We start from the raw sequence: 26,794 nt of genomic DNA on the forward strand, positions 1-26,794 counted from the left end.
ATATATGTTAGTGTCCTAGGGCTGCCCTAACAAATTACCACAAACTGGGTAATACCAAATCAAGGTATCTGTACGGTATCCGGAGGCTCTGAAGACAATCCATCCCATACCTCACTTCTGGCTGCTGTTGTTGCCGGCAGTCTTTGTTGTCTTCTTCACATGATGTTCTCCCTCTCTGCGATTAGATTCAGGGTCCATCCTAATATGATTTGTCCTCATCTTGATGACATCAGCAAAGGCCCTATTCCCAAATAAGGTCACATCCAGAGGTACTAGGGACCGGGACTTGAACATCTCTTTTTTGGGAGACACAGTTCAACCTATAATACCATGTAGCTCCTGCACTGGAGTTATGGCAAAGGCATATTTAAATGACAGGACATTTCCTACCTGTTTCATCTATTATTGGCAAAAATTTTGACGACTAAAACTTTAATCAGGAAGCATGTAATTCTTTTAAATCATTATTCATTGGCAAAAATGCCACAATATAGATATTGTGCTATCTGCCAATTTTGTTTTTCGACTGAAAGGAGTTGTTCACATAATTTGATAGATCTCTACTTCTTAGAGAATGGGAGGGATTTCTTCAGAATTGTTTTCCTAAAAGAACCAGAATAACATCCAATGGATAAAATGTTTGGAACTGTCCCATACTGCCTATTTATTATGAAGAATTGACTGACTAGCTATTGGCAGAGAGAAGAAGAAGCCCTTTGACATTCTGGTTTTCCCAAAGGGCTAATTTGGGTGCTTGGTACATGCTCATGAAATAAAAACACTTGCACAAATAAGTAAATTAGCTACTTTGAACAATCATCACTACCTCATAAGCTTATTAGCTTCATAATGAGAGACTAAAATTATGAAGTAATGATTCAGTAATGATTTAGATACTGTATTTCTAAGAACAATATTTGGGAAATTACATGGTCTGAGGTCTAGACAAATGTGTTAAATAAAATAATTTTAAAAGCTCTTCTGATAGTGAAATTACATTTATGTCTGTATATGTAATTTTATGTCATATATATAAGTATATAATATATATTTAATCTTCAGGTACAATTTCCTAAGTGGTCTTTTTTTTTTTTTTTTACTTTCATGACTTTAATTTATTTGTACTTAAAGCTTTATGAGCTATAATTGACAAAATTATTGTATATTTCAAGTATACAACATGATGATTTGATATACGTTGTGAAAGGGTTACCACCATTGAGTTGATTAACATATCCATCACCTCACATATTTACCTTTTCTCTTTTTTGGTGTGAACATTAGGTTCTAGTCTTTTAGCAAACTTGAACTCTTCAATACAATATTACCAACTATAGTCACCATGTTATACATTAGATCCTTAGATTTTATTGATCTTCTAACTGAGTTTGTACTTTTTTACCAGCCTCTCTCTATTTTTCCCAGCCTCTGGCAACCACTACCATTCTACTGGGTGTTTTTAGGAATTTGACTTTTTTTTTAATTACGTATTTTTAAATTCCACATACAAGTGACACCATGCAGTATTTGTCTGTCTGGCTTTTTTTACTTAGCATGATGCCCTTTAGCATCATCTGTGTTACAAATGGCAAGATTTCCTTTTTTAAGGCTGAATAATGTTCCAATGTATATAAATGTACTACACTTGCTTTTGTCCATTAATCAGTTGACAGACACTTATATTGCTTCTGTATCTTGGCATTGTGAATAATGCTGCAGTGAACCTGGGAATGCACATATCTCTTTGAGATGACTTTGTTTCCTTCGTTTCTCTTTGTTATGACTTTACATTCAAGTCCTTAATCCATTTGGAGTTGATTTTTGTGTGTGGTGTAAGAGAGCAGTCCAGTTTCATTCTTTTGCACGTGATTATCCAGTTTTCCCAGAAATGGGATTGCTGGATCACATGCTAATCATTTTATTTTCAATTTCTTGAGGACCCTCCATACTGTTTCCCATGCCAGTTTACATTCCCTCCCAACAGTGGACAAAAAGAGTTCTTTTTTCTCTATATCCTCATCAGCACCTGCTATCTCTTGTCTTTTTCATAGTAGCCATCCTAAGAGGTATTACCTGTTTTCTGCTATTGAATTATGTGAATTCCTTGTAGATTTTGGATCTTTCCCTTTTAGCTGATATGCCGTTTGCCACTATTTTCCTCTGTTCTGTGAGTTGCCTCTTCATTCTGTTGATGGTTTCCTTTACAGTGTAGAAGCTTTCTGGTTTCTACACTTTACGGTGTAGAAGCTTTCTAGAGTTTCTGTAAAACTCTAGTTGTTGAGTTTTGCTTTTTTTCCTTTGCTTTTGGTGTCAAATCTAAAAAATCAATGCCAAGACCGATGTCAAGGAGCCTACCCTATGTTTTCTTCTAGGAATTTTGTGATTGTAAGTCTTCCATTCAAGTCCTTAATCCATTTTGAGTTGATTTTTGTGTGTGGTGTAAGAGAGCTGTCCAGTTTCATTCTTTTGCAGGTGATTATCCAGTTTTCCCAAAACCATTTATTGCAGAGACTGTCCTTGTCCCATTTCATATTCTTGACTTTTTTGTCAAAATTAATTGGCCATATGTTCATGGATTTATGCCTGCACTCTGGCTTCTATTCCATTGATGTATGTGTGTGTTTTTATATTAACACCATAGTGTTTTGATTACTGTAGTTTTATAACATAGTGTGAAACCAAGAAGTGTGATGCCTCCAGCTTTGTTGTTTCTCAGGATTGCGTTGGGTCTTTTTAGTTTAGTAAACATTTTAGAATTGTTCTTTTCTATTTTTGTGAAAAATGCCACTGAAATTTTGATAGGGATTGCATTGACTGTAGATCAATTTGGGAGGTGTGAACATGGGATAGTTTTCCATTAATTTGTGTTTTCTTCAGTTTCTTTTATCAGTATCCTACAGTTTTCAGTGTATAAATCTTCCACTTCCTGAGTTAATTTTATTCCTAAGTATTTTATTATTTTTGATTATATTTATTGATTTATTATTTTGAATATATATGGAACTGTTTTATTTTTTTCTCAGTTTATTATTATTGTATAGAAATGCAAATTACTGTTATTTCTTGGTTTTGTATTCTGAAAATTTACTGAATTCCTTTATTATAACAGCAGTAGGAGTGGTGATAGTGGGTTCCTACTCTTGTTCCTGATGTTACAAGATTTTATGTTTTTGATGTCATAATATTCATCTTTTTAGGTTATATATCCATAAAGAAATTATTACAGCTCAACTGTGTTTATTTTTTAATTAATTTTTTAATTTACACTTATTTATTTTTGAGAGACAGAATGAGACAGAGCATGAGTGGAGTAGGGGCAGAGAGAGGAGACACAGAATCTGAAGCAGGCTCCAGGCTCTGAGCAAGTATTCAGCACAGAGCCTGATGCGGGGCTCAAACCCACAAACCGTGAGATCATGACCTGAGCTGAAGTCAGACACTTAACTGACTGAACCACCCAGGTGTCCCTAGCTCAACTGTTTTTAATATTTTTGTCCTTTAACGTTAGTCCTGGAGTTAAGTAGTTAACACAGCACTATATTCAGTAGCAGAATATTCTGAATCTGACTATATACTTACCATTCCCAGTGTTGTATATTTTCATGTCTTCATTTTACTAGTTAGCATCCTTCATTTTGGCTTGAGGAACTCCTTTCAGTCTTTTTTGTAAGGCAGTATTTTTTTTTTATTTTTTTTTAAATTTTTTTTAATTTATTTTTGAAGGAGAGAGAGCATGAGCGGGGGCAGAGCAGAGAGAGAGGGAGACACAGAATCCGAAGCAGGCTCCAGGCTCTGAGCTGTCAGCACAGAGCCCGATGTGGGCCTTGAACCCACAAACTGTGAGATCATGACCTGAGCCGAAGCCGGATGCTCAACCGACTGAGCCACCCAGGCGCCCCAGGCAGTATTTCTATTGACACAAAGTTTTGTTTGTGAAAGTCTTTGTCTCACCTTCATTTCTGATGGACAACTTAAATCTGCTTATTGTGTTAAGGGACTCCCTTGTATGAGAGAATTCTTTTCTTTTGCTGCTTTTAAAATTCTTTTTGGATCCAGGTAGTTTTATTATAATGTGTCTTGGAGAAAATTGTGGATTTTTTTGTTTATTTATTTTGATAGAGTGTACGTGTGAGCAGGACAGAGAGAGAGAGAGAGAGAGAGAACCCCAAGCAGGTTCCATACTCAGTGCAGAGACCAATGTGGGGCTTGATCCCACAATGGTGATTCACAACCTGAGCCAAAATCAAGAGTTGGCCACTTAACTGACTGAGCCACCCAGGCACCCCTTGGTGAAAATGGTTTTTGATTGAAATCATGGGGTGACCTATCACCTTCATGAACTTGGATGTCCAAATCTCTACCTAGATTTTAGATGTTCTCAGCCATTATTTCTTTAAGTAAGCTTTCTTCCTCTTCCTCCCTTTCTTTCCCTTCTGGGACTCCAATGATGCACAGATTATTTTTCTTAATGGTGTCCCATAAGTTTTATAAGATTTCTCCATTTCTTTTCTTGCTCCTCTGAGTAGATAATTTCAAATGATCTGCCTTCAAGATCATTGATTCTTTCTTCTGCTTGGCCCTGTCTGCTAAAGGTCTCTGTTAAATTCTTCATTTAAGTCATTGTAGTCTTCAGCTCCAAAACTTTAGTTCTTTTTTATGTTTTCTATATCTTTATTAAACTTTTCACTTTGTTCTTGTGTTTTCTGACATCGTTAAATTGTTTATCTGTATTCTCTCTAGCTGTCTGAGCATCTTTAGAAAAAATTATTTTGAATTCTTTGTCAGGGAGTTCCATTTTGGGGGGAGTTACTGAAGGTTTAATGTATTTCTTGGTGGAGTCATGTTTTCCTGATTCTTTGTGATCCTTGTAGCCTTGCATGGGTGTCTGCACCTTTGAAGAAGCAGTCACCTCTTCCATACTTTATGGACTGACTTTGGTCAGAGAATGTTTTCATCTATGGGTGTAAACATGGGTACCCTGAATATTTTGGTGCAGGGTGCAAAGTGTGGGGGCATGTGGCAGGGCATGATGTCTCTTTGGTTCAGGCCACTCAGGTCTACAGCATTGACAACTGTGTGATCCTTGGCAAGTGCTATGGGGGAACTGCAGTGGCTGCAGGGATTGTTCAGGTACTCAGTGGCACCGCCAGGTCCAATATCCAGGGACTAGGGCAGGCAGCAGTGGTGGCCAGAGACAATAGTGTGCACTCACTAGCCTGTGTGGCCAGCTGGCGGTGCCTATGTAGGGTTAGGAGCCAATTATAGACAGACACTTACTGTTGGGAGCCAACTGTGAGTGCTGTGGCAGTTGTGGGGGCCCTGGCCATCAGTGGGTACTACTGTGGCCACTGGCTCTCACCACAGGTACGTGACAGTGGAGGCATCGTGACGGAGATTAAGCTGGGGTGAGCAGGTGCACAGTTAAAGAGGCTAGCTGCAGGTGAGCCAGTAGTACAGGCCAGGGACAGGAGACAAGGCTGGGCTCAGCCCCTGTGTCCACAGGGACCCTGGCTGTCATCTTACATGGCTGTGGTTGCAGGGATCCCCACAGGCATGTGCATGGCAGTGGGGGTCAGTGATTGGAGTCAGGTTGGGGGTTTCACGTGCTTAGCAGAGGCTAGGAGCTAGCTGCAGGTGAGCCCCGTGATACAGGCAAGTGACTAGTGATAGAGCTGAACCTGGGCCTACAAGCACCTGTGAGGACTTTGGCTCTCAGTATGTACTTTCGTGACTGCGGGATCTTGCCACAGTCAAACACAAAACAGTGGAGGCCAGTGATGGGTATAGGCTGACAAAGTGCAAGTGCACAGCTGGAGGGGCTAGCCCCAAGCAAATGTGCATTGATGGGAGTCGATCACAGAGATTGAAACTGATGTCTTACACTTATGCAGCCACAGAGGCCTGGGCTGGCTGTTGGTGAGGAGTCTGGGCTGCAGCGGGACAGGCGTGGGAGGGAATGGAGAAGGACTCAGGGGGTTGGTGGTCTGCAAATGCAAATACTTTGGTACCTGGTAACATCTGCAGGGGTTCTGCAGGTGGCTGTTTGGGCCATTGTTTTTATTTTTAGATTTTTATTTTAATTTCAGTATGGTTAACATGCCATGTTATGTTAGTTGCAAGTGTACAATATAGTGATTCAACAAATCTATACATTACCCAGTGTTCTGTATGATATGTGTACTCTAAAGCCCCATCACCTCTTTCACCCATCCATTCCCCTACCTACCTCCCATCTGGTAACCATCTGTTTCTTGTCTATGGTTAAGAGTCTGGTTTTGGTTTTTGTTTTTTTTTTCTTTGGTTAGTCTTTTTTTTTTTTCCTTTGTTTGTTTTGGGTCTTAAATTCCACATGAGCAAGATCATACGGTATTTGTTTTTCTCTAACTTATCTTGCTTAGCATTATACTCTCTAGTTCCATCCATATTGTTGCAAATGGCAAGATTTTCTTTTTTTTGTGACTGAATAATATTCTATTGTGTATACACACACACACACACACACACACACACACACACACACCACATCCTCTTTATACATTCATCTATTGATAGATAACTTGAGCTGCTTCCATTTCTTGGCTGTTGTCCATGATGCTACAGCAAACATCAGGGTGCACATATCCCTTTGAACTAGTGTTTATGTACTTGTAGTGCAATGACTAGATCATAGGGTAGTTCTGTTTTTTTTTATAAAGTTTATTTATTTATTTTGTGAGAGAGCATGTGCAAGAGTAGGGGAGGGGCAGAGAGAGAGGAAGAGAAAGAATCCCAAGCAGGTTCCATGCTGTCAGCACAGAGCCCGACGCAGGGCTTGAACCATGAACTGTGAGATTATGACCTGAGCCAAAGTCGGATGCTTAACCAACTGAGCCACCCAGGCGCCCCAAGAGTCAAATGTTTAACCGACTGAGTCACCCAGGCGCCTAGAATAGTTCTGTTTTTAACTTTTTGTTAAAAAGTTCATACTTTTTAACAGTGACTGCAACAACCTTGTGAGACATATGCAAGGATTATTCTCCTCTTTCACATGAGCAGACTGAAGCTCAGAGCATTAAGTAACTTCACCAGTGTAGCTATGAGAGCCAGAATAGAACCCAGGCAGTCTAGCTTGAGAGTTCACATTGGATTGCAAACAGATACTGGAAAGATCACCAACCTGGATGTCAAGACGTATGGATCTAGATTTGTGTCCCGTCTCTGCCAGGAGTGAATTCTTGCAGAAATAGCTTTACCTCTTTGGAACTCTGTTCCCTCATATGTGAAAGGAGGGCATTTGTTTCTGGATAATTCCTGAGGCTCTTGCACTAACATTTTAGAAATCCTCAGATGGGAAGGGCCAAGCAAGTCTGCTGCTTCTGATTCATCACTTATTAAGGACGATCAGACTTTCGTAGCTAGGTTATCCCACAGCCTCTGGGACTGTACCCAGAAGATGCTCAGCTCCTGCAATTGAATATGTCATCCTTTCCTTATGCATCAGGTGACTGCATCTGTATGGGACAGAGCTCTGTACTCCAGTGCACATTGCCATTCGAAAGCTATTTAAAAGGAGGTATCATATAACCCCACTGCATAGATGAGTGGAACTTCATAAGGAAACTACCATCTTAAATTACAAAGTTGAAATATATATATATATCTCAATATATATATTGTTATATGTATATTGATATTTTATATTATATAATAATACAAATGTATATTTATATTCTATATTGAAATATAGATTTATAATATATCATTAAATATAAATATGAATTATTTGTTTGTTTGTTTATTTATTTATTTATTTATTTATTTATCTCATGTCCTGTTAAGTTAAAAAGAAAAGTTTAGCGACGCTGAAATGCATGTATTTTCTTAGAACCCCTCACTTCGTCATCCAGCTTGCTCTGTTAAAAGTCTGTGGCACAGATTGTAGCCAGGTACTTAAGGTAGGTATTTTTTGTTAATGGTTCACAAAATAGGGAAACACAGGCATCTCGCTGGTATTACTCATCTAAATATTCTGAGCCTTTTCTTGTTTTGAAATGAATGCAGATTCAACCGCAGTGATATTCTAAAATAAATAACTTGAAGGCTTTGTACTGTTGCACCCCTTTTTCTTTTGGATACGTGTCATACTTTATGACTTTTCTCCATGAGTTCTATATGGAGATTTTAAGTCCTCTGGCCTTGGTGCTTTTCTTTTTGCCTATGTGTGCGGCAGTGCTTCTTTCTTTGCGCCTTCCTCCCCCTCCTCTCCCTTTCTCTCCCCTTCCCTCCTTTCCCCTCCCTTCCCCTCCTTTCCTGCCTCTCTAATGTTCCACACCCACACCCAGACACGCATACACTCAGAATGCACACACATCACATGTCCTTACGGGCCCTTTTGCTTGGTGCAGAAACCAAAATGATGCTAAGCTAAAATATATATTTATAATGAACTTGAACTACCACAGACATGTGGATGGAACTAGAATGTATTATGTTAAGCGAAATAAGTCAGAGAAAGATAAATTATTTCACTCATGTGGAATTTAAGAAACAAAACAGATGAACATAGGAGAAGGAAAGGAAAAATAAAAGCAGGGAGACAAACCATAAGAGACTCTTAACTCTTAAATACAGAGAACAAGCTGAGGGTTGCTGGAGGGGATGGGCTAAATGGGTGCTGGGCATTAGGGCACCTGTTGGGATGAGCACCGGGTGTTACATGTAAGCGATGAATCACTAATTCTACTCCTGAACCCATTATTACACTATATGTTAACTAACTTGGATTTAAATAAAATTTTAAAAATGAAAAATAAAAGAGGAAGGATGGAAATAAAAACAAGATCCTTTCTATCCACTTTGATACATTTGAAGGGTCTAAAGTTAGCCTGGGTTCTATTTCACAGAAAAGAACTTTCAACTATCTAGCTTCTTCATGTAAGTATTTTTAAAATTTTTATATTTCCCCAGAGCATACTAAATATATGATATGGTATTCAAACTTGATTTTAGCAGGAGAAAAATAAAGTTGGTCTTTAGGTTCAATTATTGAACACAGAAGTAAAACTTTCATCCTTAATGGGGCCATGACTTCTGGTAGAGAATTCTCCATGCACAAACTTATCGGAGGGCTATTTTTCCTGTTGGCTGTTTCTGTGATCTGTCACAGACCATGCACACTGGCTGGAGGCTCATTTGTTCTGTGAACACAGTAGAGCACCTAGACTTACTGTGAAATCTCACACAAGTCTTTCTAAGAACGTTTGTCTATTTCTACCTACATCTCTGAGTTTCCCCAAATCCTTTGGAACTAAATGAAATTCTAGCAAAGCACTGTGAGCTGCTTTGGAGGAAAAGTGATAAAATATTTGTGCAGTTTTGAAGCTATTTCCAACGAGGATATTCTTTCCCTCCTCTCCTCCAAGCAACTTGCATAGAAAAATGCAACTCAAAGAAAAAAAAAAGGCTACAGTCAAAAGCACACATGACGCCTTTTCCTTTAACACACAGATGTGCTTACAGTCTTTGGTGTGTTACCCATTCTGGGCCTGTTGGAAGAACACGACCCCTCTTCCAAGTGCATGCCACCCTTCCTTAACACCACATGCTTCATCTCTGAACGAGGGAGACCTGTTTCTGAACCCACATCTGCTCCTCACCTTCATGTGAACAGCACTGTTTTCCTCCACGTGAGAACATTTAGCCCCTCCCGTTTGTTGCATCTTGTCACTTTCAGGCCTTGATTGGCTTTCACCTCTTCTAGATCTTTCCCCTGCAATCATGCATGATGCATGATCCTTTTAATCAGAATCCTTTGATTCAACTCTGACTCACCTTAATCTTTCACTGGAGCCTATAAAGCCTTACCCACCCCTCTGGGTTCACAGCAGCCTCGTCCTTTCTCCTCCGCCCCAGCCTCACAATTGGCTCAGTGTCAGTAACGTGAGCTGCTCACTCCCTGGGGATTTGACAGTCTTTGTCTTCTCTTCAAAAACTATCATTAGTCCCCATAGCCGGCCCCTATGATATACTCCGTCCTACAATTGAGCGGGTATTTTTCTCCTTTCACTGTGCTTTTGAAAAATGTATGTTCTGTTTTCCTGGATGAAATGTGATCATTCTCACAATTTGACTCAATCTGTGGCAGTCATCTCTGCTGTTATCCACAGTTATCCTTTTCACAGACAAATACACCCTCTGTCCCATAAACCTGTAATGAAGTATATGGCCTACATTTATTCTTTTCCTCTTATTTTCTGTCTCTGTACGTGCTTGTAGCATCTGCAGACTTGACTTAGTTCTGTAGGCCTGTTGGTGTTCTCTGCCTTCTCTTTTGCCCTTCTCTGCTCCCTCCTCTTGGTATCCAAATCCTGGATTCTCCTGTGCTCTAGAAGAACCTAGCGCTCTTGAAGCTCTCCTGTGCTGCGGAAGAAGAACCTAAATGACGTAGCCACACTCCCCATCATCATCATGATCATTATCGTGGGCCGCGTCACTGTTTCTCAGGCCTTGCTTTCACCACGTTGCTCCGTAACCCAGGATCTGGCTGGCTCCAGGCGCGTGGGACTCTCAGTCTGGTGCTCTGTGATCGGACCCACCATACCTGACCCAGTGCCTTCACATGAGTCCTCCCACTCCGCCAGTAAAGTCTGGGTCCTCCCTAATGCTGTTTAACCTCCACCTCTGCAGAGCTTATCTTGACTTCTGGCCTCTTAACTCATGTCTTTCCTGTGATGTGTATTGCAGGTGTATAGACCGTTATCTTACATTTCCAAAAATCTCTAAACATCTAAAGTTTTTCTTCATTTTGCACCCAAATTTGACCTGGCCTGCTGACTCTCATGAAATTAAATATTGTCATTTCTTTCTTCGCTTAATGTGAATACTCATAAATTTCCACTCTACAAAATATGTATATACTTGCTTATGGCATTCTGTACCAGGCCCTGGTGGAGATGTTTTATAAATATGGGATAAATAACTGTCAATTTTCTAAATATCTGAAAAATTCAGAATTCCTAAATATATCTGTTCCTAAAAGTTTCAGATAAGAAATTGTGGACCAGTAGCTATTTGAGATTAAAATCAGATCGGATCAGCAGGTGGTCTTATACCTACATGCACTGGGTCCTGTGGTGGAAAAGGAAAAGTAAAAGCATAAGAAAGGTTTTTGCATTTTTAAGGTGCTTGCATTGAAATTGCCTTGGTTTGTTGTTTACCTGGAAGACAAGGGGCATGAAGCAAGATTGTAAATTCCTGGAGGGCAGTGGCCCATAAATGCTTTGCACCCCTATTAGTAGAGTATTGCTAATGACGAGGTTATTTCAGAGGACAGACTATCTCCAGTCCATCTAGGAGAAGGCTGGAGTTCACCTTTGTAGAGCTCAGTTGTCATCGACAGTGGAACCAAAATTCCCATCACACTGAGGGGCAGATGGCAAACACAATGGCACTCCTTGAAAACACTGTGTCTGAGCTGACTGACTGCACAGGACTGGGGAAAGAGCTGTTGCTGCTGGGGACACCTTCCTATGGCTCTTGAGGAAGAGGGTCCAGCCAGGGCCATCCACAGCCGGGGGCCAATCAAGCTTGGGCAAGGAGTAGATAACTTATATCACCTTAAGTACTGTTGAGATTTAGTTAATTTCAATATTTTTTGAGTCGGTATTTTAAAAATTTGTTTCACTCCCTCCATTGTTTCTCCAAAAGTACACAGTTATTTCTTAGTCTTAAATAATGGAAATGTTCACGTCTTAAAGGAGTGACTGAGTCCTTTCACTCTCAAGTGAAGGAACATCACCTTGCAGTGGCATCTATGAATTCCACAATGCCATAGACAAGTAACCAAGTAGATGACCTGTTACTTGTGGTTGCTAGTGGGCTAATAGAAAACATCCAAACTCTGGCCATTTAAATTACATGTGCACAAAGACAAAATGTTACTTTAACCGTTGTTCACTGTTACAAGCAGTGTTTCTTGCCTCAAAGAAGAGTAGTATCTAATAAGAGCATATCACTGTGTAAACATTCAGTACTGTAAGTGTAGGGTGAATTGAAGACCTAAAAAAGACCCTTGATGCATTTTATTAGCTAAGCAACGTATCTCCACTGGAAGGATTCCCCTCCTTCTGTATCACCCGCTTCACTTTCCTTCTCACAGCACTGGCTCTGTGAACCTTCATCCCAGTCACTGATGTGTTCTGGTCGTGCTTAATTCATGAGCTGAATTCTAGCCCAAGGTGCCTTTGTGCAGCTCGCTCAAGACTTTAGTGCCTGCGTGCAGGGAAATGCCAAGCCGGGATTACAGTTACTTCTCTAATTCAAACAAAACTGCCTACTCTGGGTTTTATATTTACAAAATTGCTGTCCCTGAAGGTTAATATTAGTTTTCCGTAGCAGATGATTTCTCTTTCTGTCTCATCTTCTTTACTGTTATTAGGTTATCTTCCTTCAGAAGAAGAAATAGGGCATGCTATCTATATTTTCTATTTTCCTTTCAGGAAAATGGTACAAAATACCATTCCATGAAATTTAATACCCCAAAGAAAAATACATGCAATTTTCAACTAAATATGTTTAAGAGATCCCTTAGATGGTTTGTGGGATAGTAACCATTAAACAAACAGATAAGACCTTTCCATATTTTATTTTCTAGTTTTTAATTACACTCTCAATGGCAAAAGTAGATTATTGGTAAGGGAAATGATTCCTATATTATCTCACCTTTCAATAGGAAGGGATAAGAGAATAGTGATGTTCTATATTTAGTATGTTGCCTTTTGTTTCACAATCTAAAATAAGTTCACTATTGAAGATTTTAGGAGACTCTTGTTAGGTTTTTTTAATCCTTTTTTGCTAAGAATAGCATAATTATTAACTACAAAGAAAATCTTACTGGTTATCTTTTTTCAGTTCTACTTAGATATTGGATTAAATATGAGATTTGGGGAGGGCCATATTAATAGTTTCTAGAGAGGAATTAGAGTTTGTTTTTTATTTTAGCATGTAAAATTTTGACCGTCACAGCAACTAATGGGATGCTCTTTGTCATGTTTTCCCTGAGAATACATGTTTTCACAAGGTAGCATATAACAGGATGATGGACAATATTTTTGCACAGAACGGCTTGGGGTGCATACTTTGATGCAGAAGAAACAATTAATATCTTCTTTGAGAGTATTTGGGTGTGGATGAAATTACACGAATAGCCCTAAATTGAAGAAGGATTACCTTGTGGGAAAATTTGGAAATGAAGTGGTATGAGTGGGTAATATGGTACAGCACGAGGACAAGGGTCTGAAGAGCAAAGATGCTCATTGTGATCAGGACAACATAGGATTCTGATGTTAAAATATTTACTTATGGAAAGTAGTGCACATGAATGCATAATCATTTGATTTGTGTCCTGGAAATAGATAGGATTTATGATTGGGGACATGTTAGCATTATGCGTGGGTTTGCCCACAAATAATTTCCCCTCACCTTTGTCATCTGTCTGCTTTAATTAGATACTTGGCTGGGCAAACATATTATAATTTAGGTGAAGTATCACTTTCTTGTATATTTTAATGTAAGGATTAAGTGAGACCAAAGCCAAGATAAGACTTTTCATTAAAATGTGTCATATCAAATTTCACCTTGAAAAATTAGAATCTAGAATGTATACTCAGTAGAGGTAATGAAATTTATTTGCCAATGATAAGAAGGAACGCTGTCTTCCTTCTGGACAATACAACATTTTCAACAGCCACCAGGCTGTGATAATTCTCTGGTGACTTGAGCAAAATCCAGTGTTACCTTGTGAGATAAATTATCTAATATTCTTCCCTCTTATAAATAAACCTCATGACTGAAGCATACGTTTGGAGAGTAAGGACATTTGAGGTAAGGGCATTCTGTAGTCATTTCTTCTTGTACCTGCCTCACTGAAGTCTTTAATCTGAGATATTAACGAAGTGGACGTTGCATTTTAAGGTGCTAAGTATATTACTGAAGAGTATAGGCAAACAATAAAACTGGAGGGAAAATGCCCTCTGAATTAATTTTGAAGAGTATTATCCTATAGTGAATGACTGTTCTGTGTTCAGCCCTGGGCTGGAGCAGATAAAAAAAACTCTGAGAGTCTCAAGAAAAGCCTTGTCTTTGTTTTCCTTTAATTGATGCCGGAGCCCAAGCAGGAGGTGAAGTAACTTAGGCTGTAGCTTTTATTCGACAATCGAGATGAAGATAACCGAGAGCAGGTGTCAGAGCTAGCAAGTACTGAGCACCGCCACTCTTTCCTCTAGTTTATGTCCTCTCCCCTTTAAGATGCTCAGTGTCTTCCTGCTTTTCCATCTCCCTTTCTCCAGTCGAGTTAGGAAGAAACGTGATATACCCAAGATAGGAAAAAGGACAATTTTGTGTGATGGTTTCAGACACAGACTTTGGAATTCTATTAAGATGAATTTGAATCTTAGCTCTACAAATGTGGAAACATGGCTTCTTCCCTCTAAGCCTCAGCTCCCTCATCTCTATTACGGGAACAATGATAGAATTACTTCAAGGCGGTAGTCTAAGAATATGAGCACCTCTAAAGCATCGCGTACAATACCTCCTGTAAGCAGCAGGGAGTAGGGGAAGAATCTTTTGTCAGTCCTTACAAGTTATAATTGTTCTTTTGTCTAAGCTGAATGGAGTGGTATCTGTTTTTCATCATGTTGGCAACATTGAGCCAACTTCTTTCTAGACCTTCTCCTTCTATCTTTCTTTATAGATTGCTGAGTATAAAGGATCTAGAACCTAATTCCATGGAGTTCACTCCCTTCTCACGAACCAATTCAGATATAACTCTGCCCTGTTCCTTGCAGTTAGGGTTTCCAGGGTTTCCAATCCCAACTGTCACAGGTTTCCCAACATGTGCCAGCACCCAAGACCTCTGTGGGGACCACTAAGAGTGGGAGTCACAGCAGGTCCTGTACATGGATCATACATCAACAAGTGTTTATTGATCATCTACTGTGTGATAGCACCATGTGAAAACCTCGCTGTCTCTCAGGGTTAACAGGAAAGGATTTATAGGATGGCATGTTCAGACAGAACATAGAGATGAACCTTACTTCCCAGACGTTGGGAAAGAGGAGTTGTAAGTAAATAAATCTCATGTCTTGGGGACTAAGATCCAGACAGACTTTATACATATAACCTGTATAATGTGTAGTGGCAATCTGTATTGGTCATGACTGATTGTAGATACAGCAGAAATAAGAATTAACTAAAAAATGAGGAAACATTTCTAAATTTAAAAGGAAAAGTTGGATTAATAACACAGCACTCCTCATTGACATTCACACAGGATACTTCACAGGCTTTTGAAAAATCCTACATTCTTAAATACCTCTATCTTTTATAAAACTCATATATATGAGTTGAGAATAACAAAGACACATTGAAAAGTGGATATCGAGCGGTTGCTAAGCTCATTAACTAGCTAAATGATTATCTCATCACAGAAACCTCCCAGGTCTTGATTCAAATTTGTGTCTCAACAAAATTACAAATTACAACCTTACAACCTATCATAACCTTTTAAGATTCACTCATGAATGGTTAAAACCAGCAATGTTAAATCTGTGAATGCCAAGGGTCTACTGTAATAAGAGACATTCATGTGAATAGCTTACCCTTATGGGTAATTATCACAGAGAACAGTAACAATTATGTATCTCATTAAACAAGTGCCTAATTAATGTTGTAAATTTTGCTTGATTACAACACAGTCTTTGGAGTTGTTGCTCATGTAGCACGTCAGCACTCTCGGAGTTATTAAAAATGAAGGGAAAGGGAAAATCGACTTTTGGTTCACACTTCTAGTAATATTTTACAATTTTCTTTCAGAAAGGTATTAAATAGATAGGAATGTAATATACTTTATGCCTTAAGAAATCCATATTTGGTGAATTATGTATGGTAGCCATTTCTTCATGTGTTACTCCTTTAGTATAGTGAAATCATCTCTATGGAATTGGACTCAGTCACTAGAACAAAGTAAGCAATTGGATATTATAGCCGTGAAACTCCGGTATTGGTCGCCATCTGTGATGAAGTATTTATCGAGCACTTACTAGGTACTAGTATCATGCCAGATTCCAGATTGTGTCAATGACTTCTCATTCTACTTTACCTCCCTACACATTTCTCCAAAATAGAGTAATTATGATAAAATGGAAGGTACAGTGTTTGTTTTTTTAATATTCAACTTCACTAAGATATAACTTATATAATACTGTGCTCCAGTTTAAGTATACAGTTTGAAATGCTTTGCCAAATGTATACATTCATGTAAACACTACCGCAATCAAGAACATTTCTGTGACCCAAATAATTTGTCATACACACCCTCCACCTCCATCCTCCTAACGCCTCCTGCCTCAGGCAGCCATTACTGTGATTTCTTTTTTTTTTTTTTTTAATGTTTATTTATTCTTGAGACAGAGACAGAGCGCGAACAGGGGAGCGGCAGAGAGAGAGGGAGACACAGAATCTGAAACAGGCTCCAGGCTCTGAGCTGTCAGCACAGAGCCTGACGCGGGGTCGAACCCACGAAGGGTGAGATCTGACCTCAGCGGAAGTGGGACGCTTAACAGACTGAGCCACCCAGGCGCCCCAGCCATTACTGTGATTTCTATCACAGTACGTTAGTTATGCTTTAAAAAAATAAAAATAAAAAAGAACTTCACATAAAGAGAATAACAGTGTGCTCCTTCTGTGCCCAATTTCTTTTGCTCAGCATAATATTCTTGAGATCCATGTTGTTGCATGTATAAATTTCCTTTCACGGCTGTGTAGTATCCCATTTTATAAATATACCTTGATTTGTTTATTCGCTCAACTTTCGAGGGCTATTTTCATTTCAGGTTTTGGGATTTATGAATAAAAATCATCAGTTTCTTTTTTTAAACTATTTTTGGTTTCAGCACCAGGATTATGCTGATCTTATAAAAGGAGTTACAAAGCAGGGTTTTTTTTTTGTTTTGGGGTTTGGTTTTTTTTTTTTTTTTGGTTTTTGGTTTTTCCCCCTCATTTGTAGAAGGAATTTAAGATGCCTTTAATTGTTTGCTAGAATTTACCAGTGATTCCATCTGGGCCTGGAGTTTCTCTATGGTAAGGATTTTAATTGTGTCTTTCAAAACATTTATCCATTTCATCTAGGTTTTTGAAATTGTCATCAAATTATTCGTAACACATCTTTTTTATTCTTTTAACTTATATGAGATCATTTGTACTGTTATCTTTTTCATCTTGATATTGGTTTGTGTTTTCTCTTTTTTTCTTACTAGGGGTTTTCCAATTTTTTTAATCTTTTTAAAGAACCAGCTTTTTGGGTTTCATTAATTTTGTTCAATGTTTGCCCATTTTTTATTGATTTTTTACTATTTGTTATTTCTTTCTTTCAACTTCCATTGGATTTAATTTGCTCTTTTTTTATCCAGCTGCTTGAAGTTTAGATCATTAATTTAAGACCTCTCTTCTTTTCTAATACAAGGATTTAAAGCTATAAACTTTTCTTTAACCAATTCTTTTTTCAAAATCCCAGAAGTTTGGTATGTTATAATTTTATTTTCATTCAATTGAAAATACTTTCTAGCTTCCCTTATTATTTCTTCTTTGGCCATTGAGTTATTTAGAAGCATGTTGTTTAGTTTCTGAATATTTTTGAGTTTTCCAACTATGTCTTTGTTACTGATTGCTCACTAAGTTCTGTTATTTAATATATATATATATATATTACATATATATATATATACATAACATATATATATATTATGTGTGTGTGTGTGTGTGTGTGTGTGTGTGTGTAGGATTTCAAAACCTGTAAATATTTGAGACTTTTATTGCACAGCTATGGTCTATCTTACTGAATGTTCCGCGTGCACTAAAACAAATATATATTCTACTGTAGTTGAGTGTAGTATTTTAAAATGTCAATTAAGTCACACTGGTCATGTCATTCAAGTATTCTTTATATGTAATGATTTTCAGTTTACATTTTTATCAGTTATTGAGAGTGGAGTGGTATTTCCAACTATATTTGTGGATGTGTCTGTTTCCCCTTTCAGTTCTGTTATTCATGTGTTTTTATTGGGTATACACACATTTAAGATTGTTATACTATGTTGTCCTGATAAGTTGATGCTGTTATCATTATGAAAGATTCTTCTTTGTCTTTGGTATTTTTGTATTGCAGTCACTTTGATATTATTATAGCCACTGAAGTTTAAACTTTTCTTTAATGAATCATGTTTTCATGGTATGTGTTTTTCTATTCTCTTACTTTAACCTGACTATGTCTTTATATTTAAAACGCATTTCAGGGGGACCTGGGTGGCTCAGTCAGTTAAGGGTCCAACTTCGGCTCAGGTGATGATCTCACGGTTTGTGAGTTCGAGCCCCGCATCAGGTTCTGTGCTGACACTCAGAGCCTGGAGGCTGCGTTGGATTCTGTGCCTCATTTGCTCTCTGCCCCTCCCCAACTTGTGCTCTGTCTCTGTCTCTCGAAAATAAATAAAAACAAAATTAAAATTCATTTCACAAAGCTAACATCTAGTTGAGTTGCTGCTTTACCTAGTCTGAAAATCCCTGACTTGGATAGCAATGTTTAGTCTATTCTTATTAAATATATTTATTGCCATAGTTGGGCTTAAGTTTACCACCTTATTATTTGCTTTTTATTTGTCCCATCAGTTCTTTGTTCCTTTTCTTTTCTTTTCCTATCTTCTTTTAAATTAACTGAGAGTTTTTAGCATTTTTTTTATCTCTTCTATTGAATTATTAGCTGTACCTCTTTGTTTTACTTTTTTAGTGATCTCTCTGGGTTTTGGCATATGCCTTTTTTAAAATTTTTTATTTAAAAAATTTTTAATGTTTTTATTTTTGAGAGAGAGAGAGAGAGAGAGAGAGCGCATGAGTGGGGTAGGGGCAGAGAGAGAGAGGGAGACACAGTATCTGAAGCAGGCTCCAGGCTCTGAGCTGTCAGCACAGACCCCAACACAGGGCTCGAACCCGTGAATCATGAGATCATGACCTAAGCAATAGTTGGATGCTTAACTGACTGAGCCACCCAGACACCCCAGCATATGCATTTTTAATCTGTCACTATCTACCTTAATATAAATGCTACCTCATGTATCCTGTAACAACTTGAACACAACCTGTACTTCAATTTCCGCCTTCCCTTCCTTCGTATTCTTGCATATTTTATTTCTCCATTTGTTACGAACCTGACAATATATTCTTACTATTTTTGGTTTACACTATAATGTATCTTTTTTAAAAATTTAAGAATTGATGAAGTTTTTTTTTTTTGGAATCGGTTTTATTCAACTCAAAGTACTTTCCCATAACATTATTTATGGTACAGGTCTGCTGATAACAACTTTTCTTAGCTTTTGCTTGTCCAAAAATTTCTTTATTTAATCTTTGTTTTAAAATATTTTTGTGGGATATGGAATTGTAGTTTGACTTTGTTTGTTTGATTTGGTTTGGTTTTTTACTCAGTGCTTTAGTATTTTAGCTTCATGTCTCCTGACCTTCACTTTTTTCTGGTGAATAGCCAGTGATAATTCTTACCTTTTATTTCTTACTTTTTCCTCCGACAATATCTTAGATTTTCTTTGTCATTGTTTTCAGCAATTTGAGTTTGAAATGTATTAGAGTATTTTCTTTATGTTTACCTTTATTGGAATTCATTGAGCTTCTTAGAACCATAGATGTATTTTTCATCTAATTTAGAACATTTTAACAGCTCTTCAAATACCGTTTTCCTGTCTTTCCTTCCTTCTGTGATTCCAGTTACACAAATGATAGATTTCTTGATATTATTCCACAGATCCACCAAAGCTATGTTCTTTTTCAGCTGTTTTCCCCATCTCCTTGTATGGATAATTTCTATCTTCAAATGCATTAAACTTTTCTTTTGCAATGTCTATTAAGGCCATGCAGTGACTTTTTTCAATTTAGATACTGTATTTTTTCAGTTCTAGAAGTTCTTTTCAGTTCTTTTCATAGTTTTTGATTCTCATATTATGTTCATATTTTTAAATATCCTTATACATATTTATTTTTTATGTTTATTTATTTTGAGAGAGAGAGAGAGAGAGGGAGAGAGAGAGAAAGCATGAAGAGGGGAGGGGCAGACAGAGTGGGAGAGAGAATCCCAAGCAGGCTCTGCACTGTCAGGGTAGAGCTTGACCCAGGGACCCATGGCCAATGCAGGGCCTAAACTCATGAACCATGAGATCATGACCTGAGCTCAAGTCAGATGCTTAACCGATTGGGTCACCCAGGCATCCCTCCTTTCACATATCTATAATAAGTGTTTAAAAGTTATTGTCTATTAAATCCATATGTGTCATATTGGGTTCTGTTTCTACTGACTTATTTTTTCTCCTTTTTTTTTTTTTTTCATGTTCAGTATGTTTTAATTGGATGCTGGACATTGTGAATGTTATATTATCAATTATTTGAATTTTGCTATCATTCCTTAATAAGAATTGGGTTATTTTCTGGCAGTCAGTTAATTGACTTTAAGATCAACTTGATCTTCTGGAAGCTTGTTTTTAAGTTTTGTTAGGGTGGTTCTGGAACACTCTGTGTCCTAGAGCTATTTTAGCCTTTCTTTTAAAGCATGACCTTGGGTTCTCTACTGAATGTCTCACATGTCCAATGAGGATTCTCCTTCTCTTCAATACCCTGTCCCACAGATTACAGTACCTCAGCTTGCCTGAGTGCTGAAGTCTGTTCCCTCAGCTCAGCAGTGCTTTTCTTGGGTTTTTCTCTTCCCAAATGAGCAGAAAAATCAGATAGTCTCCAGGACTGTTAGAGGATCACCGTGTGTGTGTGTGTGTGGTGTGTGTGTGTGTGTGTGTGTGTGTGTGTGTGTTTCTATTATCTGAGTTCCCAGTCCTGTGCAGCACAGTTATCTTGTCTGCAAACTGAAAACTGTTGTTTTCAAACAGTTGCAAACAGGTCTGCAAACTGAAAACTGCAAAGTCTGAAAACTGTTGTTTCATACATTTTGCCCAGTTTTCTAGTGACTTGTGGCAGAAGGGCTAGTCTGGTATTAGTTCTCCATCATGACTGGAAGCAGAAGTAAAAATGTATCATTTGCCATTATAAGGAAGAAGCATTGGAGCCAGAAAGTGTACATGACTTTAGTAAGTGAGGAAAGTGCCTGTGGATTGTAGCTCAATAGAAGTTGTTACAAGGTAGTACATGCCAGTAGAGAAATCAAAATATGTGTTAGAGATTCAGAGTAGCCCAAGGCTTTCTAGGAAAAACTGGAAGAGTAATAGAATGATATATGCTATGATTCCATTAGTTAAAATATTATGAGTTAATTCATACCTGTATATTAAGCACCAAACATAAGTAAGGTATGGTGCCAGACAGTTTTCAGTATACTAGTGATTAACCTTTTTTTTTTTTAAGTCAGATATTCAACATTTCAGGTAGTTCAGGGAGTGGCAGAAATAGAACACATGTACCCACCCACCATTAGATTAAATTAAATCCTTTATGTCTCTTGTCAGAAATTGGACAGCTGTACCATGCAGAGGCTCTCTACAACCCTGATCCCTGATCCCTACGATGTGTGGGGCTTCTGTTCATAGAATTTGGTTAAATATCATATTACACAATTCATGGGCTCACAGGAGGGATAGTGGTTTGGTAGTGAATGTTCACAGCACTGGATAGAAAAAAAGGAACTTACACATATGCTTGTCATCCCTTCTGTAAAAGTGAAGATTATTTGTAGTGTCCAGGCACCATTTCTTCCTGTTCAGGTCTAGAAACTCTCTTGTTTTTATTTTCAAATGTACCACTTCTGGCTAATTTTATGTCTCCTACTATTAAAAAAAAAAAAAATGTTAACCGTGCTATTATAACTCCTAAAGCAAGCCATGGCTCTTTGAAATCTCTTTATATTGAAACAAAACAGATTTTCTTGCCTCTGTAATTCCCTAATACTATTAATTAACACTGGTTATAGTGTTACTATTGATGCTGCATCGTTCATTGTGCCCTCCATGAACACTGGCTTCCAAGGACTTAAAGTTTGTTACTGTGTTTCACCGACAACGATCAGATAAAAGTATACCCTCAGTGTTCAGGAAAATGTGAACGATTATTTATTTTCTGGTCATACTAAATTCGCCAGTTGGAATTTTATAGCATAAACATGGAACAGCTCATATTCCAACCAAACCTTTCTTGAACTCTTGAGGCTCTGATCTCTGTATTTCTAGATTGTGGACTCCTTCAGTATCGACTGCATCCTTGATTTTTACACCCTGCACCAGCAGGTAGAAAGACACTCGCCCCTTCTATAGGGAAGCTTCTAACTGCCCTGTCTCTTTCCAATTAGATACAGCACTGATGTAGAATAATTTCTCAATGACCAGTACCGTTTTTTGATGTTTATTTTATTTTTGAGAGAGAGACAGAGCACGAGTAGGGGAGGGGCAGAGAAGGAGGGAGACACAGAATCTGAAGCAGGCTCCATCCAGTCTCTGAGGTGTCAGCACAGAGCCCAACATGGGGCTCGAACCCACGAAGTGCGAGATCATGATCTGAGCTGAAGTGTCTAACCGACTGAGCCACCCAGGCACCCTCAATTACCAGTATTGATACAAGGGGAATAGCAACTGGGATCATCTAAAACAACAAACAAACAAGACGCTAGTTTTAATTTTAGGAGGTTTTTTTTCCCCCCAAAATCTATTTTTCTTGGACCAGGACCAGGTACATAATTTATGAGGCACAGTGCAAAGTGAAAATGCAGAGCCTCTTGTTGAAAACTATACAATGTCAAGATGGTGATAACCAAGGGGGTCAGAGGCTTGCCCTTACTGAGACGGATCCTCCAGCCACCTGCCAGAAGTACCGTGATGCAAGCAGGGGGCATGCACTCCTGACCCCAGCCTTCCCTGGACCAGCACTCAGGCCCCTGCCGGATCAGAGAATGGCAGAGTCACTGGACAGGGACAGGGAGAGGAAAGCAAGGGGGATCTGGAACATTACCGTAAGGAAGTGGCAGCCGAGAACCAAATCAAACACAAGCATCCGGAGAGGACAACCTTGAGTTGAGGCCACAGGTCACTGAGTCATGCTCCATTGTTTCATTAGACTGCTTATAAAACATGGATTCACAATAAAATATTAAGAAATCTTAAGATGGCAACCACAGAGCATTAAGCCCCCAAATGGGTCCTGAACGTAAGGCCCTGTGTGACTGGTCACACATCCATGAAACTGGATATTTACCAGGATGTGCGGTCAATTATCACATGGTCACGCATGTGGGAAGCACCCTAGAATCGAGCAGAATATGACAGGAGAAACATACTTGGTGGACATGATTTATAATTCGGATAACCTGAACATGGGATATCAAGAATCGATAGTTTAGAGTTTAGTAAATTCATCAGTTAACTGTTAACTTCCTGCTGTTGCCGAACCACAGGCCGGGGTGTGGAGGTGGAAGAGGATGGCCAGGAAGGCTCATTCTTTACTGGGGTTGAAAGGTACAGATATCAGATAGAGCAGTGATGTGTGCTATGAAACACACGAACAATAGGAACATTGGAGCAAAGAAAGGAACTCTGATGGACCCTAGGGGAAAAAAGGTGACTTCAGTCAGGCCAAGATGGATGGGTAGTATTTCAGCTGTCAGAGGCAAAGGGACAGACCTTCTATGCCGAAAGGACAGCATGAGGAAAGGCAGTGAAGGGAGAGCATTTTGATAGATACACCCACATGCTGGGACTTTCAGGCATTCTTCTGTTATATTTATGAAACATCTATTTTCCAGACACTGGGTTAGAAGTAGGGGATATAGGAATATAGGCTTAGGATTCAGACAGAGCCACGTGTGAATCACAATCCTCCACTTCCAGCTGTGTGACCGGAGACACCTTACTGAACCACTCTGAGCCTCCGTTTCAGTCTTCTGTAAAATAAAAGCATCAGTGTTATAGAAGTTTTAGAGAAATTATAAATGAGATAATGTTTGTAAAATACTCCAACTAGCACCCTCAATGTAGTGAAGGAGACAAGCAAATATAAACAAATAATGGCAATAATATACGCTTTGGGCAAGGCTTCCTGGAAGAGGTAATATATGACCTGGAGGCCAAGGGTAAGGATGCATTTATAGGCCAAGGGGAAGCAGAGATTCTTCCTAGGGTGGGTTTTGAAAATGAGGAATCCCCTTTATGATCTGGGCAGGGTTGGGGGCAGAGAGTAGCTGGCAGGACCAGAAGGGACCAGAAGGGTGGCCGTATATATACCTCTATAAAGAAGGACAAAAAATAACCTTTCCTTACCACCCCAGACCACTTTTAAAGCCGATTCCAAGTATCAGGTTCTTCTGTGCTGAGGCCTCCCTCGGGTAAGATATGAGTAACTTTGCATGAGACCTCTTGCAGCAGATCTTCTGTATGTTTTCTTCCTTCCAGAAGAAGTCTAGAGTCAGGAGAGAGACAGCTCTCAGGAAATGTCGTTGCTCATCCCCTCCGAAGGAACATTTGCTTACCTGGCACACATGTGACAAGACATGATTGGCTCTTTTAAAAATAGGCTTCTTCATGGTCTGGGTTGATGTGTTTCACCATGTGCTTGGAGCTTTAAAGCGTGTGTCTTGTTCTGTCTTCTTCCTCCAGACCGAACACTTGCCTCTGCAGACTCAGTTCCGAGAAAGAGAGGTGGGCGGCCTCCAGCACTCTGTAAGTAACGGGGTCCTGCCGTGGGGGTCTGCCCAGGTGGAACTGGTGGCTCCCATGCCGACTGAAATATCATTTGATTTCCACGAAAGTTTATTGTATTCACCTCTCTGCCATCTGAGCATCTATAGTATGATCTTGTCAAGTCCTTGAGCTTGCTTGGCCATTTAGAAGTAGTCAGAGTTTAAGAAACCAGTAACTGGGCGGAGGGGTCAGTACCAGAGACATCACAGAGCATCACGGGGGTTCATTTTATGGTGTCAGCTGTGACAGCATTTCTGACTCTCACTTATGTTGGACATGTGGTCAAATACCAGTTCATTTCACTATGTCTTTTCCCTAATTCCCCAACTCTGAATCTTGAGGCTTCATTTGGTTTTGTTTTGCCTGTTTGATTTAATTCTCTGCATATTTCATGCATGCTTTCCAAGCTTGAGCCTTGCTGAGGGACTCCCAAGAGTTTACAACCTTGTTCTTCCCTAGTTTAACTGATACCAGTTCCAAATCTCGAAACCTGAAACTGACTATCATCCCCGTTAGTCATAATTTTCTGTTTAGCAGATGTTGTGACGCTTATCCGGGTATTGTAAGCAACAAATGACTGGAAAATGATAAGAAGTTGAACTTTACCTTGCCATTCAGTAGCCTGTGGGATAATGAATCAGAGACACAGACTCGAATTAATCGAGTTCTTGCCTGTTTTGACCAAAGTGCTAGAAAGATGCAAACATCTGCTCTGCTAACATAAGCAATATTTGAATTTTTAGAATGGGCTAAGTCGCAGGAGAGTGGACTATGAAGATGAGAATCCTGTGGGGGAAGATGGGATCCAGCAGATGTGCCCCCTTTACAATCAGATATGCCAGAAAGACTGGAGTCCGGGCAAGCATCGTCAAAGCAACGACCCTGAGAGAGTGTACATCAACCCACGAGAACATTATGTGTGATTTCACTCTTTTTTTCCCAGTGGACGTCCTAACAAAATGTTCAATCTTCGACTGGGGAGAGAAACTGAGGACAGTGGTTCTTATCTCATTCTCCCTCGTGTAAAACAATCCCAGTTTATGTGTATCAGAAGTCGTGATGAATGGCTTCGAGCCAATAGCAACTTGGTTTCCTTCATTAAGAGTTTCTTAGCCACCAGCTGTGTTTGTGAACTTGACTCTAGCTTTGTGTGTTTCTGTGATGATAGTGTTTAACTACTAACATTTGGCCTACAGTGGCACGTTCATTGAAACATAGAATATCTGCCTGTGATGGCAACAGTGATTCTCCAGAAAGGAAGGCCCCAGCTGGGAGTGTTAACCTTGCAGGGTTTCAGGAAGGCCAGCCTATTTATCTGTAACTCAAGCGAGCAGGAAAAAAAAAAAAAAAGGGGGGGGGGGGTGGGGGAGTTCAAAATCCATTTCACTAATTATTTCACTGGGATTTGGCTTTCCCTGATGTGCTTAATGCAATTACAATACCTGTGTACAAACAGGAGGCCTGAGGAAAGAGGCAGAATTGGCTCTTTATCCCAAAAAACAACAACAGAAAGCAGTTTAAACCTTCAAGCCTGTTGGTTGCTTTTAAAGTCTTGTGATAATTGGAATATATGTTCCTTCTTGATCACTAAGGTCCTGAGGGATACTTATTTCGTGCCGTTCTCTGACCAGTCTCGATTAGCTGTGTGCTAAGACTCTTCTCTTGCCCTGTTGTTGTTCCCACAGTTCTGTTCTTTCCTAGCCAGATTAGCCTATTTCCCACCTATTAAATTCTAAAAGCCTCGTCTAAATGGTGGACAGCCTTGAGCCCTGTCCCTCTTTGCTGTAGTATTGTATATGACAAGCTCAGCTTTCACTTCTGAAATTCCTTTCAAGCTAATCCTCTCCACACAGGCTTCAGCTACCCTCTGCTTCTTCAGACTACTTCTCATCCATGTTTTATCTACCTCAGAAAAGCCTGCTGCAAAATCACCGTGAAATAACTCCTGCTCTTAAGAGCCAGGTAGAAAATTTGAAAATTAAAAAAAAAAAAAAAAAAAAAAGGGCAATATGGCCTATGTGCTAAACCCCCATGTT

The 26,794-nt window shown here is 39.1% G+C and overlaps 1 protein-coding gene across 1 annotated transcript in view; it reads left to right on the plus strand.

Annotated features, from left to right (window-relative positions):
- The window catches only part of NECTIN3 (nectin cell adhesion molecule 3), a 123,938-nt gene extending 98,061 nt beyond the window's left edge, over positions 1-25,877 (plus strand). Inside the window, exons 8-9 of the mRNA XM_060640080.3 lie at positions 24,675-24,737; positions 25,502-25,877. Coding sequence (XP_060496063.2) covers positions 24,675-24,737; positions 25,502-25,681 — 243 coding nt within the window. The 3' untranslated portion in view covers positions 25,682-25,877. The remainder of the gene's footprint in view (positions 1-24,674; positions 24,738-25,501) is intronic.
- Positions 25,878-26,794: the final 917 nt, after the last annotated feature.

The sequence above is a fragment of the Panthera onca genome, chromosome C2 (genome assembly GCF_046562875.1).
Source record: "Panthera onca isolate mPanOnc1 chromosome C2, mPanOnc1 haplotype 2, whole genome shotgun sequence".
NCBI classification, from domain to species: domain Eukaryota; kingdom Metazoa; phylum Chordata; class Mammalia; order Carnivora; family Felidae; genus Panthera; species Panthera onca.